The sequence below is a fragment of the Schistocerca cancellata genome, chromosome 3, assembly GCF_023864275.1.
Source record: "Schistocerca cancellata isolate TAMUIC-IGC-003103 chromosome 3, iqSchCanc2.1, whole genome shotgun sequence".
Classification (NCBI taxonomy): Eukaryota; Metazoa; Arthropoda; class Insecta; order Orthoptera; family Acrididae; genus Schistocerca; species Schistocerca cancellata.
Genome location: NC_064628.1, coordinates 714,331,294 through 714,349,064, shown reverse-complemented (window position 1 = coordinate 714,349,064; position 17,771 = coordinate 714,331,294). Strand labels below are relative to the sequence as shown.

General features: G+C 36.7%; 3 protein-coding genes across 3 annotated transcripts in view; 2 read left to right on the top strand and 1 right to left on the bottom strand.

Annotated features, from left to right (window-relative positions):
- Positions 1–862: 862 nt before the first annotated feature.
- LOC126175712 (RING finger protein 37) lies at positions 863–3,517 on the bottom strand. Its single transcript, XM_049922645.1, has one exon. It carries the CDS (start codon positions 3,417–3,419, stop codon positions 1,935–1,937), a length of 1,485 nt encoding a protein of 494 aa, XP_049778602.1. The 5' UTR covers positions 3,420–3,517; the 3' UTR covers positions 863–1,934.
- LOC126175716 (uncharacterized) overlaps positions 3,454–17,771 on the top strand; it is a 69,201-nt gene continuing 54,883 nt past the window's right edge. Inside the window, exon 1 of the mRNA XM_049922648.1 lies at positions 3,454–3,578. The gene's annotated coding sequence lies outside the window, so the exon portion shown is untranslated. The remainder of the gene's footprint in view (positions 3,579–17,771) is intronic.
- On the top strand, positions 3,633–5,162 carry LOC126175713 (28S ribosomal protein S9, mitochondrial). Its single transcript, XM_049922646.1, has one exon. The coding sequence runs from the start codon at positions 3,824–3,826 to the stop codon at positions 5,036–5,038; it is 1,215 nt and encodes a 404-aa protein (XP_049778603.1). The 5' UTR covers positions 3,633–3,823; the 3' UTR covers positions 5,039–5,162.

Below are 17,771 nucleotides of genomic sequence, written 5' to 3'. Positions count from 1 at the left end.
TACGCTTAATCCCAGGATTTTAAAAATGTCAACTTCTTCTAGTTACTTAGTTTCTTGTTCCACAGACAATTCTGCACAACAAATCATAATGGTGGAATAAGTCATTTTAGATTCACATTACAAATTAGTTTGTAAACATGGCTACGTGCTGAAACTCTTATTTGTCAGCATATAATGGAAAATCCAGGATGGAATAATGCCAATATTATGAAAAAGGTAGATTGCTACTCGCCATATAGTGGAGATGCTGAGTCACAGACAAGCACAACAAAAAACCGGTAAACAAGTTTTGGCCAAAAGGCCTCCTCCTGAATTAGGCAACACGTGTGTAGACACATTCACGCGAACACAACTCTCACACACAGGACCACTGTCTCTGGATGTCAAGCCCACACAGCAAGAAGCAACAGACCACAATGGGAAAAACAGTCTGGGTGGTGGGAGTAAGGAGGAGGCTAGGGTGGGTGGGTAGTGTAGAGGTGCAGGATGGTAAAGTGGTGCTTGTTGTGGCATACAGTGGCAATTTTGGGAGAGGGTAGGGCAACTAGATCTTTAGACGGAGAGCTGAGGAGAATAGAGTCTGAATGTGGAGTTTTGTCATTTTCTTCCATAAGTCATGCATTTAAAATGGTGCCTAATGTTGTTTTACCTGACCAGTTTAGGTGCATGCTGCAATTGGTAAACAACTCTCAACCAAAATTACTTATATGTATAACACCAGTATTGCTAAAGTGCTTTAAGTCTTTGTTAATTTGAAGTTCATTTGTGAGATAGCCTCATATTCTCAGTACTGTGGGATCAAGTTGAGGTTCTTTGGAATATTCCTTGGAGTGTTGAAGTGCCAAAAATTTTTCAAGTGTTTGTATGGGGATGCTTTATTGCTACCATTTAACCATCACAATCAGATGCTTAACTGACTATGGTTTTTACATTTATCTGATGGATTTAGAAGTAAATTATCAGATATTGTGATGGTTACAGTCTGAGAGAAACCAAAAGCTTCTCAAGTTCTGCGTATAACAATTACAATTCACAAATTTGTTTGCAGGAGTAGCTACCATGCAAGTTTTTGTAACAAGTTGTTATATATTTTGCTAATATGTACAGAATTACTTACACAATAACATTTTGAAATTCTCCTTGCTATTGCCCAATTACCAATGTGAAAAACTAGTTCATGCAAAATCGTAGAAATTATTTATATTGAATAATCAGTTAGCTTGAAGCCATATAACATGATGATCAGATTAAATCATATAGCCTATGCCAACCAATGCTGCATGGGCAGAAAGTCAATTAATGCTTGTACATGCCTCAGTTACATTGGAATGTGTGTTGTTATAATTACGTTGAGTCACTGATGATAGCGGCACTGTTAGCTGAAATCTAGATCTGCAATAAAAAAATGACAGATGATATTACAAACAACACTGACCATCTTTCTGTCCTGGGTTACATCATGGTTATGGGCCACAACCAGGCCCACGGAGTATGACGTAATGGCACATGGATTACAGATAGACTGTTAGCAATTAAACATTGTATTTCATGAAGCATTCACAATCATTTGATATAGTTTCTCCTCTCTGCTAATGTTTTATTGTAGTTTCCCATCCCAAAAGTTCCTTAATCGTACAAGGGTTCACAAAAAACAATTTCTAGCGAAGCACAACCGTATATTTTCAGGCCAAAAATAATACTGTTAAATGTGAAAGACAAATCCTTACACCATTTACACAGTTATGCAATTTGTGTACTTTCAACCAAATAGTAGAGATTTAATGCCACATAATCTATTACACAACTACACATTAAACACTAAACGTGACTTACCTCGAGGTTCAAGTAAAATATCAAAGGTTAAATTATCATCATACTGGCAGAAAACAAATGCTGTAATTCATGAATACAAATTTAATAACAAAATAAACAGTTCATGTTACATGATATCTGCATGGATCAGTATGTGTATAATGAAATTTGCAAATGGAGCATATCATAGTTTTTTGTGCTGCTTTTTTAAAAAGACAATGCCTGCAAAACAAATGCTTACAAGACAAAATGTATAGAAGCTGGATTCCATCACAATCACTGCATGCAGTTTTTGTACGTTTCGCAGGCTTATCACAATTTACAAATGATGGACGATTCGCTAATGCTAACTTCACAGCCACATTTAATTTTGATTCCAAAATCTCATCAAATGACACACTTCCTTTTCCTTCCCCCTTCTTCTGTCCCTCCTCATTATTTTTCTGTGTTTTTAAAAAATTTTCGCTGCAAATGGTGATAGATGTGTTGTTGGTAGGCCTATCAGTTTTATCATGTTTGCTGCTATCAGATTTTTCAGAACAGACCTTAAAGGTGGAATCATTAGAACTGGTTGGTAAATAAACAGCAGCAGTGTTGATTGCTGAAACTGCAACAGTGTCCTTGTTAGTAACTGCACATGCACTTTGACTTAAACTGTGTGTCTCCCGTCTTCCACTGGTACGAGCTACTGTAAATAGTTCCTGGCAATGTGCATTATCTATAAGAAATTTGTCAATTCTTGCTTTTAATGCTGGAGCTAAAACTGGATGACTGTTATTGGAAAACAGTTTTCCAGTGAAAGGGTCACTTGGTGGGCGGCCCCATCTGGCTTCATGCATTTCATGCTTTTCTAGTGTGCTTTGATCCACAACTTTTCCACTTGGTAAAATCATTGGAACACTCATTATGTCTAACGTAATTGCGTCCTTAAAATCGTCTGGTATGACTAATCCACTTGCGTCTGCAGGGACTGCGTGATGTTTTTCACCTTGTAATTTGCACAAATTCACACAACTTCCTGAAATTTCGGTACGTTTCCTGTCTGTCCGTTTGCTATACAATTTCCTGACTGTTTCTTTTGTCGACTGACTACACGAACCGCTGACCGTTCCCCACACTTCAATGCGTCCCAATGCTGCAAGAGTTGAGTTATACGTTTTATAGATCTTGATTTTCAAGCAGTCTGAATTGGAAAGTGCGTTCTGTTTGTTTATCAAAGGATGTTTAACAAACTGCGCTGGAACTGATAATTCATTATCACGACAGTCCCTTCTAAAAAACACTATGCCAGGTTCTACGCCGAAGCTGCGCTTTCCTGTTGTGACAAATTCATCGACTCCTTTTCCATAGCTGTCTTTTATCTCTATTTCAAACCCACACGACTTTTGGTTGCCGACTGTCGGCCATATACAAATATGACTCAAATTAATTTTGCATATGAACTGCAAAGTTATTTCAACCGGTGGTTTTACAGCATTATAAACCATAAAGCCTCTTCGCCTTTCCTGTGCATCTGATGATGTTAAATTAGTTACTTCATAACCTTCACTGCATATTGCATTGCAGGAAACATCTGGTAACAGTGACGGATCGGTAAAGTTATACATTTGCCACACATTCGCAATAACAGAATACACATGTCAACTGAACGCCTTCACTTGACAGGTGCTACGGCTAGACTCAACAGTCAACACTGATCGCACGCGAAAGATCTCTGGAAATTCGATCATTCTTGACGTAAATATTTTACTTCGATAAAGACGAAGGTGAGTGTATTATCTACTGATACCCTTGTTTTGGATTTAACTTCTCAGGCAAAAACGGGTTAAGATGTTTGTTATAGCATAGACTGTGATAATACTGTGAGTACGGCGGTAATCGTAAATATTTGAATGCAAGTGCAGAAAAAAGATAATGTGTTCTCAGTGTAGTATGCTGCGGTTTAGTGGTGTGAGATCTTCAAGTGCTTCCATTTAACAAAGAAACATACAAAACTTTTGACAGTGAAAACATGAATCCGTTTGTAGTGCGCCAAGCATCGGCTTTACGTAGATTGTGGCATGGAATCGTGCCTATTTATGTCAAGCAGGAATTTGTATGTTGTGTTAAAATTTATAGCGTGAGCAGCGCATCATTATATAGTACAGACATGAAAACATTAAGTGCAACTGGTTCTCCAGATATACAAAAGAAAGAAAAAATCAGCAAAGCTATGAAAGCATACTTGGAAAGAGCTCGAAAACATGATGAGTTCATGAAACAACAAGAACACGAATTTAAATTAGGTAAACGGCATTTGGCTAACATGATGGGCGAAGATCCGGATACATTTACACAAGAGGACATTGATAATGCTATTCAGTATCTGTTTCCATCAGGATTATTCGACCCAAAAGCAAGACCCATTATGAAACCTCCAGAAGAAGTTTTTCCTCAGAAAAAAGCAGCGGAGTTTGACGAAACTGGACGTCCGTATCACTTTATGTTCTATACTGGAAAGCCAAATTATTTTGGTTTGCTCCATGATATTGTAAGCAATCTGGATTACTTGAATAAACACGAGGACAGGATGATACGTAAACATTTTAAACCAGAAAGTGATCAAGCTTTGGACGTTACAGGAACAGAGTGGCTGCCGAAAGAGAGCCTAGAAAAACTGCTTGTTGAACGTTTACATGACACAGAATATAACAGTTTATTACTTGCAATGGATAGACTACTAAAACATCCATACTCATTTCTAAAAAAGGACTTTATTCTCCAGTATCGAAAACCATTGATAATGCAGACAAGGAATTATGAAATACCGAAACCCGAATTAGGTGAAGATGGAAAGCAGTTTGTAACTGTTAAACAGTGCTTACGCAAATCTGCAAGAGGTGAAGTCACGATAAGATATCCAGGTGAAGGGAAGTTTCAGGTGAATGGTTGCGATATTAATTATTTCAGACTGACCCAAGAACGCGAACAGCTTCTTTTCCCCCTTATTTTCACTGGAATGCTTAATAAAGTGGACGTAGAAGCTGTTGTAACTGGAGGAGGACCTTCTGGACAGGCAGGAGCAATAAGATGGGGCATAGCATGGGGGCTACGCAGTTTTGTAGATGAAGAAATGCTAGAAAAAATGCGTTTAGCTGGACTGTTAACAAGGGACTACAGGCGTCGTGAAAGGAAGAAACCTGGCCAAGAAAAGGCTAGGAAAAAGTTTACATGGAAGAAGAGATGAATAAAATTTCAATTTGTGTGCACTTATTTATTTTCAGATTATTTGTGTGTGACAACCATACATAAAGTTTATGAAATCATATAAAGTAGAATCGATTGTAATAAAGCACTGTTGGTCACAATTATCACTGCAATTGAATCTTCCAACTTTTTCTGTCCACTATTTTTTATTGTTTTGCCAGATATTGAGACATCGTGAAATGTGGATGTAGTGGACTGTTGTAAATTTTGTTTAATTAAATTAACAACACTCCATATTACTAGGCCTAACCTTTTTATATGCTTTATATAGTTCTGGTTTAGAGTTCATTACATGACCATTCATTAACTGTAATTTGGACTAGGTAAAACTGGAAAATCATGTGATTGAGCATTGAAATTTTTTATGCTGAATAATTTTAGTCTAATAGGCCTCCACATTTATTTTTATTTCGTGTCATTATATAGAATAATTTTTATAGTGCATTCCAGTCTCAGTGGTTCAGAGGGAGAAAGATACTTTCCTCTATCTTATGTTACATTACCTGTTGTCATTCCATAGTCTGGTTATTTCCACTCCATCTTTAATTTTGACATTATATGCGCTTGTATAGGTCTGGACAACTGAATGTAATACAGAAAGATCATTACTAAAATGCATGTCCTGCTTCACATGCCGTGATGAAATAACATTACTACAGAGTGAAGCAATGCTTGAAGTAATCACCATATAATAGCAAGCAATTAGCTTTGAACACAGTATATATTATTGTTTGCTTTGAGATAATTGTGTGAGTAATATTGTGTAATTTCAACATTACTACCAATTTGAAAAATCAAGCTTAAGCCCTATATAGAAACTAAATTTGTCTATGGAAAATCTAAGATGGAATGTGAAAACATGTATGCATACATATGTGAATGCATTATTATTACTCATGAGATAAAGGAGATTTTTATGTAGTAGTAGTAGTAGTAGTATATTCATCCAGAGACAATGTACATTGCATGGATTTCGTCAAAAAATACATAGTATATATATACACACACACATATAGGGTGAACAATACTATACAAAATACAGATGTGCATAGTAGACTACATAACATCAGACCACATTGAAATAGCATGTACAACTTTGATTATTTACATTGATGTATGAGAAAGACTTTTTACATGGAATACACAGTTGATATTTAGTCTAGCACTTTTGTACATATTATAGATCATAGCAACAGTCAGATAAAAATTTCTATTGGCGCAGAGTACATAAATATAATTGTTTAGTATGAAGCTATTCCAGGTATTCTTTCACACTATAATAGCAGTTGGTAATTAAAAATTTGAATACTGCTTCTTTAAATGAAGACAATTTTTTTATTTCTTTTATCTTTACCGGTAGTTTGTTATACAATCTGCTTCCTTGTATGTTTGTTTGTTTCTGTGCCAAAGCCGTGTTAACTCTTTTTATATGAATGTCATTGCACTTTCTTGTGTTGTAAGTGTGTAGATCCGAGTTGGATTGGAAATTGTTAATATTTCTTTTTACATTAATTACGCTTTTCTGTATATAGAAGCACGGTGGGGGTAGAATATTCAGCTGTTTAAATAATTGCTTTAAAGGAGTTAGCCTTGAACTGTTGGTAATTATTCTAACAGCTCGTTTTTGTAGAGTGAAGATGGTTTTGAGATTTTTCTTACTATGACCCCAGAAGGTGAGGCCATAGGTAATAGCAGAATGTATATAAACAAAGTAAACAGCTCTGCTACATTCCCTAATACATACAAAGCTAATAACATGTAAAGCAAAGCAAGCAGAGCTTAACTTATGCGAGAGATACAGGATATGGGATTTCCAGTCTAAATTTTCGTCTATATGTACACCTAAGAATTTTGTGGTAGCAACTCTCACAATTTCTTTATTTTGTATTCTGAGATCTAGATCAGAGTGTGACTTTGCTTTCCTGTAATGGATATAATTAGTTTTAGAGATATTTATGGTTAATTTGTTCACTTCAAACCAATTTTGCAAATATTCTATAACTCGGGTTGCAGATGTTGGCAATACCTGGTTTAAGTCAGTTACCACAATGTTTGTGTCATCTGCAGACAGGGTTATATGAGTAACATTTACTGGAATCTTGATATCATTTATGTAAAGAAGAAATAGGAGAGGTCCTAGAACACTCCCCTGCGGTACCCCAATTGGCACAGTCTGAATATCCGATCTGTAAACAATACTTTGGTTTTTGCTGTTTGTTGTTGCAATTTCTACTACCTGTTTCCTATTATGGAGATATGACTGAAACCACTTTTTGGCTACTCCTCGTATACCGACATATTCTAATTTGTCTAGCAGGATATCATGTTGGACAGTATCAAATGCCTTTGAGAGGTCCAAATTTATTCGTATTGTACTGTTGTTCTTATCTAGCCCCGTTACAATATTTTCAATGAATTGGGTGATGGCTGACTCTGTACTCATTCCTTTGCGAAAGCCGTGTTGGTTTACAGACAATAGATTGAATTTCCGTATTTGTGAAAATATTGTCTAAAAGAGAAGATGACAGTTCTGTTATTCTGGTGGCATCTGTAAAGAGTGGTTTCATGTGGAAGCTGCTGATTATACTCAAAAGCTGTCTTTTTTCATCACTTTCAATTAGCAGGTTAATATTAAAATCTACACATAAAAATAATTTCACTTCATTAGTATAAAAAGTGTTTAGTGGTGCTTCTATTTTTTTGAAGAATATGTTTTTGTCACCCAGTGGAGATCTATATATTGTAATGACAACTAGTTTTTCATTCTTCTTCTCAGTTTTTAACTCTGTGGCACATGATTCAAAATGTTTTTCTATATTTATATGGTCCAATTCTGTTTTCACTTTGAACTGCAGTCCTACTCTAGAGTAAATGCATACCCCACCATTTTTAAAAACACTTCGGCAATAATGTGATGCTAAATTAAACTTGCTTATATTTATGAGACTTAATTCACTAGCCTTGCACGAGTGTTCCGATAAACAAATACAAGAGACATCAGCAAGATTATTTAAAGCTACTTCTAGATCTAGTACTTCGTTTCTGAGTCATTGAATATTCTGACACATTATCCTGACTGTTTTGCAAGTATTTTTTCTTTTGTCATTACCTGGTAATGTGCTGCTTTTTCCATAGTAGTTGTGACTTACCTGCAAATTTTCTTGCTGATTTGTCACAATCTTTTCCTTTTCTTTGTCTGAAGCCATAAAAAATCCTTATTTAATGATGTAGATGTACCTTGTCTTTGACTCCTCCCTAGGCAGTGTTGTGTTGCTGCAACTGTTGTTGATGGTTTTGTTGCTGCTGCTACTGTTGTTAGTTCAGTTGCTGCTGCTGTTTCTGTGGCTGGAGGTGATGGTGGTGGTAGTGGTAGTGGTTGTGGTGGTGGTGGTGCTGACAGGATTCTTCGTGCTGTTGCTGCCTTTGATTCTTTTATTGGCACTATTACTGTTGATGGTGGATCTGTTGTTGAAGTATCTGTTGGTTTTGCTATTGTTTCTGCCGAAGGTTTAGTTGCAGTTACTGATTGTGGTTTGACCATTTGTGGTAATTTTACTGCTGCTAATGGTGATGATTTTGTTGTTGCTGTTGCTTCTGTTGTTGTTGCTACTTGTGATGAACCTGCTGTTATTGATTTTTGTGGTGTTACTGTTACTGTCGTTGATGGTGCTGCAGGTGTTTGCTGGTGCCTTTTTATTTCATCCAATACTTTTTGTGCTACAATTTTCTTCCCTAGGCCATTCAAGTGAAGGCCATGAGAAGTGTGGAATCTCCGACCAATGCCACTAATATCAACAACACAAACATTTTCGAATTGACTGCATATACTGGAAAAACTCTCATTAGCAGCACTAATCTCTTTGTTCACACAAGACCAGCGTGGCAGATCATAGTGATGTGGAATGTTGACAAAGAGAATGTTTGTATGAGACAAAAGAGCCAGATGCTTTTTCAATTCTGAGCAGGCTTTAGAGGTTTTATTTTTATATACATCGTTAGAGCCACCAAACAAAGCTACAACGTCTTTTGAAGGCAACTTGATAATTTCATCTGTGTAAACATTCTTAATTACCTCCGAAAGGGAAGCCCCAGGCTTGACATAACTCATAGATTTCACAACTGATGCCTCATTAACAAGAGAGGCTATTCCGCGCCCATGGCTATCAGCTAGAATGTGCAGTTTTCCCATGTGATTATGTACTTTTTGCTGTGACCTAGGCATATGTTGACATGAATTGCACGTAGGCCTATTCAGGGGAGGAGCAATGTCTGAAACATGTACCTGCGTATTTTCAGATATATTTTCTGAAGCACTATCATCACTTATTTCACTTAGCACTTCGTATCTGTTTCGTAATTGAATAGGTGGGTTTAGTCTGGCCCTGTAGACATTGGTATCATATTTCCTTTCTGACAATGAATTTTTGTGTGTTTTCGGCGACGGATCAACTTTTGCACACCAAGAACGGAACTTTGTTTCACATACGCCATTACTGCCTACTCTCCCGTACTTTTTACACAAGTTATGACTTATATTTTTGCTACTATAGTTAATGGTTCCTGAGTGGAGTTCACTGTGTGATTTATTTACGCCCGTTGTGTTCAGCTGCGGGGATTTGTTGCACTCGTGTTGTAAAACGCGTATCTCTTCCACTAACACTGCAATGATATTGTTTGTGTAATCCATCTTATTAAGTTTTTGCACAGGATCTTCTCTGCTACATTTTGCGCAGAACCAAATCTTACGTTTAGGATTTACGTTAACACATGAATAATGAAACACAGTTTTACATATCGTGCACATTACACCTTTAACCGCACGTTTCTTGCAGTGGCAGGGATCCGAACTTAATAATACACTTGTTTCCTCGAAAGACGATGTAGATGCTCCACATGTGTAATTCTCCTTATTACTTCTTGTGGTTCCACAGATTTTTTCTGCGACTTTCTTTATTACGTAGCATGGCATGCACAAGTTTTCACAATACACACTGACTATACTGCACGATAAACACTTTTCCTCGTTATTTTTACACTTTTTTCCGGACTTTACACACTCGCGATCCCCACTCGGCGCCATGTTGTATAATGGATATTTCTCAACGATGGAGGCTGATTGAAATAATTGGCTTATTATACTGATTTTGTGCTCCACTGACCATGTATTAAGTTCCCTACCCTGTTCAGTTATGGCAAGGAGGATTTTATTTTGATTACTTTACAGATCGTATTGTCACCAGTTTTGACCCATGGGTCAGAATGTTGGACCTGGACAAAGAAAGAGTGTAGAATACAAGTAACAGAGATGTGCTTTCTACTAAGGATCTTGGGAAAGACGAGAAGGGACAGGATAAAAATGGAACAATACATAACACGCTTCAGATCAATCCTATGAAAGAAACTATTCAGAGAAACAGGCTGAAATGATTTTGGCACATTAAAAGAATGGGAAAAAAAGACTACAAAGAAGGGCCCTAGAATGGACAGAATATGGAAAAAAACTGATAGAAGAAGATGGAGAAACCAAGTGAAGGATAAGGTGAATCTGAGAAGACTACAAGGGGAGGAAATGCTGAGTGATGGACTGCAGGAGTAAAGAAAAAGTTTGAAGAACTTTGTGGGCAACCTGCATTAGCAGAAACATTTTAAGGAGAAGTTACAGATTTCAGTTCACTATAAAAATGACCCATTGAGTTGCAGACAGGCATAACAGAAAGGCTGTTACACATTATAGCTCTCAACCAAAGCTTTCTTCAGAAAAAAAAACACACACACATTCACACAAGCAAGCATACCTTCCACACACACATGACTGCTACCACCAGCAGCTACCAATGGATGGGGTCGGGCACTAATGACCGAAGCAGTTTTGCGCCCTAAAACCACAAAAAAAAAAAAAAAAGCTACCAATGGAAAGCGACTTTCACGTGAATAGCAATCTGTAATGGGGTGGGAAAGGGGGAGGGATGGCAGGGTATGGGTGGGGGAAAGAAGAGTACTGTCTGGTGAGATGTGCAGGGACTAGAGACTATTAGGCACAGTGTCGGGGGGGGGGGGGGGGGGGTGCATTCTTCCATTTCAAACATATTTTAGAGGACATAGCCTGTAAAATTACTTATTTATAAAACCCACTATGACAATTTCGGCCATTTACAGTGGTAACAACTGCTCTAGTTTGAACGGACACAATTATTTGAAAACTATGTAGCTAATTACACTTAGAATGGTCTTTGTTGTAGACTCAAAGTACGTTTGGTATTTCATACCTAAAGTTCCATTGCTATGCAAGGTGTTGCTCCCACATAGCAACTCTTCTTAATGGTAGATTATGTTCTCTCATGTGATATTTGTTTTCCAGTTGTAGTCCACCACTCCCCCAACTCCTGTATCACTGTGAGCTCTGAACATCTTTTACCATAGCTATAATGTGGTGCATCTCATAACACCAGTTGAGTGTAAGTTGACAGCCACAACCTTATAGCTTTCTCTACAGTGTAACCCATTTAACACCTTGAATAAAAATATGAAATTACTTGAATATGTCTGCCTGAAAGCAATACTTTGTCACTTATGGAATGGCTTGGGCTTGCTGTAGTGGTGTTAACCAGGACAAGCAGCAGAGACTACAACACTGAATGATGTTAGTCCTATTTCATGGATACTACGGCGGCTGATACCTACATCTACATGGATATTCTGCAAATCACATTTATGTGCCTGGCAGAGGGTTCATCGAACCACCTTCACAATAATTATCTACTATTCCAAACTCGTACAGTGTGCAGAAAAAACTAACATCTATCTCTTTCTGTGCGAGCTCTGATTTCCCTCACTTTATTATAATTTCTCCCTATGTAGGTCAGTGTCCAACAACATACTTTCGCATTTGGAGGAGAAAGTTGGTGATTGAAATTTCGTGAGAAGATTCCACTGCAACCAAAAATGCCTTTGTTTTAATGATGTCCACCCCAAATCCTGCACTATTTCAGTGACATTCTCTTCCCTATTTCGTGATAATATAAAATATGCTGCCCTTTTTTGAACTTTCTCAATGTACTCCAGCAATCCTATCTGATAAGGATCCAACACCGTGCAGCAGTATTCTAAAAGAGGACTGACAAGTGTAGTGTAGACAGCCTCTTTAGTAGGTCTGTTACATTTTCTAAGTGTCCTACCAAAAAGACGCAGTCTTTGATTAGCCTTCACCACAACATTTTCTGTGTGTTCCTTCCAGTTTAAGTTGTTCGTAATTGTAATTCCTCAGTATTTAGTCTAATTTACGGTTTTTAGATTTGACTGGTTTATCATGTAACCGAAGTTTAACAGATTCTTTTTAGCACTCATGTGGATGACCTCACAATTTTTTGTGGTTTAGGGTATATTGCTAGTTGTTGCACCATACAGATATCTTTTCTAAATCTTCTGATGACTACTAAACAATAGACAACAGCGTCATCTGCAAACAACCTAAGGTGGCTGCTCAAGTTGTCTCCTAAATTGTTAATATAGATAAGGAACAGCAAAGGGCTTGGAACACTACCTTGGGGTATGCCAGAACCACTTTTGTTTTACTTGATGACATTATGTCAATTATTACAAATTAATGGGATTACAGTTGTAATTCTGATTATGAAAAATTACATAAAACATTAAATTTAGTAGTTTCTGTGAAGATACTCTTCAATGGTGGTGAAGTATTGTCCAACAGATAGTACTTTAACTCAGCCTTGAACTTTACCGCATTATCTATATGACATTTAATGTGCTTTGGAAACTTGTTGACAAATTTTCCACCATATGGGGAAATTCTAGATGCAAGACAGAAAAAATTTCTGAGAGGTTCTCTTCTGCAGTCAGAAAATGCTTTAATTAGTTTGTGAAAGAGTAGCAGAAGCTTTTGTTGAGTGATCTGGTGAAATGCCCGTAGTCGTAGGTACATACAATCAAGCCATCTTTGTTGATTGACTGTGCCAGTAAGTGTTATCAAATACATAATGTGGCATTGGATTCAGCAGTGTTTCCTTGTTGTGGAATTTGGAAATACTACTACTAATGTTGATTCATTCATATACCTACCCGCCCATCATGTTTCCTGCATCTCATTGAGGAAGAAAACCTTAAGGAATGTGGAATGACTCGAGGTGTACATTGACAAGAAAGAAGGAAATAATATAAACTTAACCTGTTTTCTGTATAAATTGTAGAAGGAGCAGCTAATGAAATATGTTTTTAATTTTCTTTTGAATTCATAGGGAATCCCAATGTCTTACTTTGTTGGATGGGAGGTTGTTGGATATCTTTCCACGAGAGTACACGACTCCCTTTTGAACCCTAGACAAAGAGACAAGAGTCCACATAAAATAAATTTTTTTGCCTTGCATTTGTTGTCATGGTGTAGATTACACTTTAGCAGAAACTTATTTTTAAACTGGAGTGCACTTACAGTGTACCAGACTCTTCCGCTGCATGCCGCCATTGGCAGTTTGTTTCTGTTGGTTGTAGCGAATCGGATGGTAGTATACAGAAGCCAATGAGAGTAGCTGGATCTAATGATTTCTTTTGGCAGAGTATGCAAATTTATTTGTGTCTGATATGGAGAGTAGGGAGAAAACTAAATGTGCTAACTGACCTATAATTTAGCCCGAGACGTATGTTTGGTTGGAAGGTGACAAGTTGGTTGTGAGCTGGCGAAGCCAATGAATTCCATGATACAAATATGGTCACTGTAATAGACTGAATGTAGCATAACCTGAGGTATAATGTTTGTCATTGCAGTAATCTAGTTTTATGTCTTTTTGCTGATTATGCCAAAAATTCTGCCAATGTGGTTAAATTGTAACCCAACAGAAGGAAATACCAGCTAACTTTATTTACAAACTGTAGGAAATTAAAACGATCATTCTGATTGTCTTCTGACAATTGACTCACAATTTGTCGTGTTTTCTTCCCATCATTCATTGTGCCAGCAGTTGCCAACAACAGCTTGCAATGGAAACCCCATAGTACACCTTAAGTTCACTTTTACCAATTTTTGTTTTTCGGCAAAGATCCTTTAAAAGGCTTCTATAACAATGAAAGTAACCAGTTATTTATAAGATAATGTAAATGGATAGATAAAAACTACTCATCAAGCAGCAGCAGAGAAACACACACACAAAAGGATTTAACTTTTACAAGTTTTAGGAGGGGAAGGAAGAGGGTTGAACTGTACCTCTTGCCCTTTCCCTAAACCTCTCTAGCCCTCCTTCACCCCTCTTCCTTCTCCTCCAACTCTTCTGCCAGGAGGATGAGCCACTGGCTCTGAAAGTTTGTAAAAGTTAAATCCTTTTGTGTGTGCGTGTTACCCTGCTGCCACATAGTGAGTAGATTTTTTTATCTATCCATTTACATTCAAAAGGCTTCTGGAAGATGTACAGGTATCTACTTCATAATATTCTTACTGCTGAACAAACACTTTATTTACTTTAGGTGCACTATCTCAGAAGATAATTCCATAAGACAACAGAGAGAAAATATGCTAGTAAACTCAGATTCTTGTCTTTAGGTCAGCATAATGAGATATGCTTTAGGGGCATAAGACACTTAACTGAGCCTCTTGTTGAGTTTATCTGCTGCTATCCATCTGGTCCCCCAAGGAATTTTAAACTATGAATATCATTTAAGTAGTGTATGATCTTTAATGTCTACTTCTATTGCCAACAGATCATCATTGCTAGCTGGAAATTATATAGTATGAGTGCTTGCAAGATTTAGACGTGGAAATTGTTATCTGTGAACCATTTGTAGCTGTGTTCAGTTACCATCTGCTATTGAGATTGAGTGTGGGATATTGATTAGTATACTTGTGTCATCACCAAAATTACAGTTTTTGAACTGCCTTTTAAAGTAATTAAACAATGGAAAATCCAGTAATTGGAATATTACTGAAGTAGATTAAAAACAAATGAGTTAAATATCCCCCCTTGTGGCACTTCACATGTTATTTTTCCTCATTGTGAGGTTAGTTTCATGTCTGTAATACAGTCTGTGAATGCGACCCTCTGCTCTCTGTTGTGCAAGTAGGACTACACCCATGCAAGAGGGGTACCGCAACACTTCAGTTAGGCAAACAGACTTTTGTAATTCACACAATCAAAGACTTTCACAGGGTCACAGAATACAAGGTTACTTGAAGTCAGAAGGGGACTGTCAGTGATTGAGAGACACATGTATAATAAGTTACTTTTTAAATACTTAAGGGGTAAAGGGACCACTCACTGAAAAGCAGAAGTTTTGAATCACCAATGGGTACACATGAAAGAAATTGGAAACTCAACCCCTAATGCAATAGGGAATGAAAATTTTTAAGGCTTACACAGAGCATGATAATTAGTGCCAGCACTCTTTAGCTTTAAAAATTAATCTCTATGTATAAAAGGCAGTGTCCTGACTGACTGACTGACTCATCAGTGCCCACTAAGCATAGAAACTTGAAATTTGTAGAAGGTGTGGGAGGGATTTTTCTACATTCCAACTCTAAGGGGGTGAAATAGGGGATGAGATTTTTTATGAAAATATTTTATTATGAAATCATTTTTAAAACTGTATAAAAGTTATTATGGAAAAATTTCATTTTTGAAGATAAATCAATGAAAATTTGTATTTGACTTTTCTGTTAGAAATAAAACATATGTATGTCACTGGTTTTGGAAGTACAATCCCTGAGGGGATAAATAGTGTTATATTCATTCACTGACTCTCTCTGCCCAGCCCAAACTGCTAAGGATAGAAACTCAAAATTTGGATATGACACTGTTGGCATCGTTTAAGAAGGGCTTGTCCAAAATTCCCCTCCTAAGGGGGTGAAAAAGGAGATGAAAGGCTTTTTGAAAGTCTGTTGCTGTTAAGGGAAATTTGAAGATTGAACTGCAAAAACTGGTATTTGGTTTCTCAGTCGGAAAATAAAAAATACGTATTTCAGCATTTTGGAGATTTAACCACTAAGGGGGTAAAACAGTGGTGAAAGTTTTTTTGAAAATAAGTAATTACAAAAGGATTTTAAGGCTACACCTATGGCACTGGTATTTGACTTCTTGGTTAGAAATTAAAAAAATGTGTTTTTCTGGAATCTCAACCCCTAAGATAGTGTAATAGGGAATGAAAATTTTTAAGAAAATATTTCTTTACATAAAAAAAACTAAAGCTAAATTTGTTTATAGATGACTCAGTGCTTCTGCAGTTCATGACTGATCGCTTTTACTCCAGAAGTGTTTATATTCTGCCAGAACTTCCCTTGTATATTCATAACTTGTTTTTATACTGGCTTGAGACATGATAAATATTGTTTTAAAGGTGTTAGAACAGAGTAGAGTCTACTGACCTCAGAACATTTAACATATTATTGATGTAAATATTTATTTGTAATGCTGAGAGATGTGGTAAATAAAATGTTATGACATTTACATCAGTGACTCATTGTTACATACAATGTGAAAATTATATATGCAGGAATCTTTTAACCATTGATTTGTTAAAACTTAGTATGAAAGCAATTAGTTGGAACTGCATGTCACGTAAATCTGCTTCCTCACACTCTTACATGGAGTAGTATGCTTTTGCATTAAAATACTCTGCAAAAACAATTTTTAATATACTGTTGCGAACAGAATGGGAAGCTTTTGGAAGACTATTGAAAAATCTGTTGAGTGTAAAACTGTAATTATTAGTAAGGATACCATATAAACCTGTAATTGTTTCTTTAGTTACACACAGTGTTACGAAAATTGTTCATCTTGTGTGTGCATCAGTTTATGGTTATTGATGAACTGCCTGTGTATCAGATAGTTATAAAACACTGCATCAAAGTGAAAGTGAACTATGTTGATGTGCCAATTACACTGATGTGGGATGCAAAATGTAATTTTGTGTGCATCACACAACAACATAAGACTGCAGTGATTCTGTGTATGAATTTAAATAATGCTGAAACAGCTACCATAGATCTATTTTTATAGTCTGTAAACCACTGTGAATTATATGGCAGAGAGTACATCACATTGCACCATTTATTAGTGGCTTTCACATGTTCTATTCACATATGGAGAACAGGAAGAATAGTTGCTTAAATGGCTGTATTCATGCTGTAATTACTTTAATCTTGTCTTCACAATCCCCATGAGAGTGATATGCAGGGAATTGTAATATATTCCTATATTCATTACTTAAAGTTGGTTCTAGAAACTTTTTAAGTAGGTTTTTGCAGAACAGTTTGCATCTATCTTATAACATCGCACAGTTAAGTTATTTCAGCCTCTTCATGACTCTCTCCCATGGGTCAGACAAACCTGTAATGATTCGTGCTGCCATTTGCATCCATTCAATACCTCCTGTTAGTCATATTTGTTAAGGGGCCCCTCACACTTGCCGTAAGAATTTTCATTATTCTCCATGCACATCATATGAGGGTGTACTGTCTTATACAAAGAAAAGAACAGAAAAGTTTGTGAAATATCTATAACAACAGAACTCAGGTAAAGTTAATTCATCATTTTCTGGTTACTTGTATTGGTCAGATGTTAATGATGGTCACTGAGTAAGATCTGTGATGTCCCTGAGGATAACCAGCAGTACTGAAATCTAAATGAGATTCATTGCCTAGGCTAGAAATTTGTCCAGAAAATGACAGAAACCACCTGTGTCGCTGTAAAATCATTCTTTCCCATGCTTCAAATAAT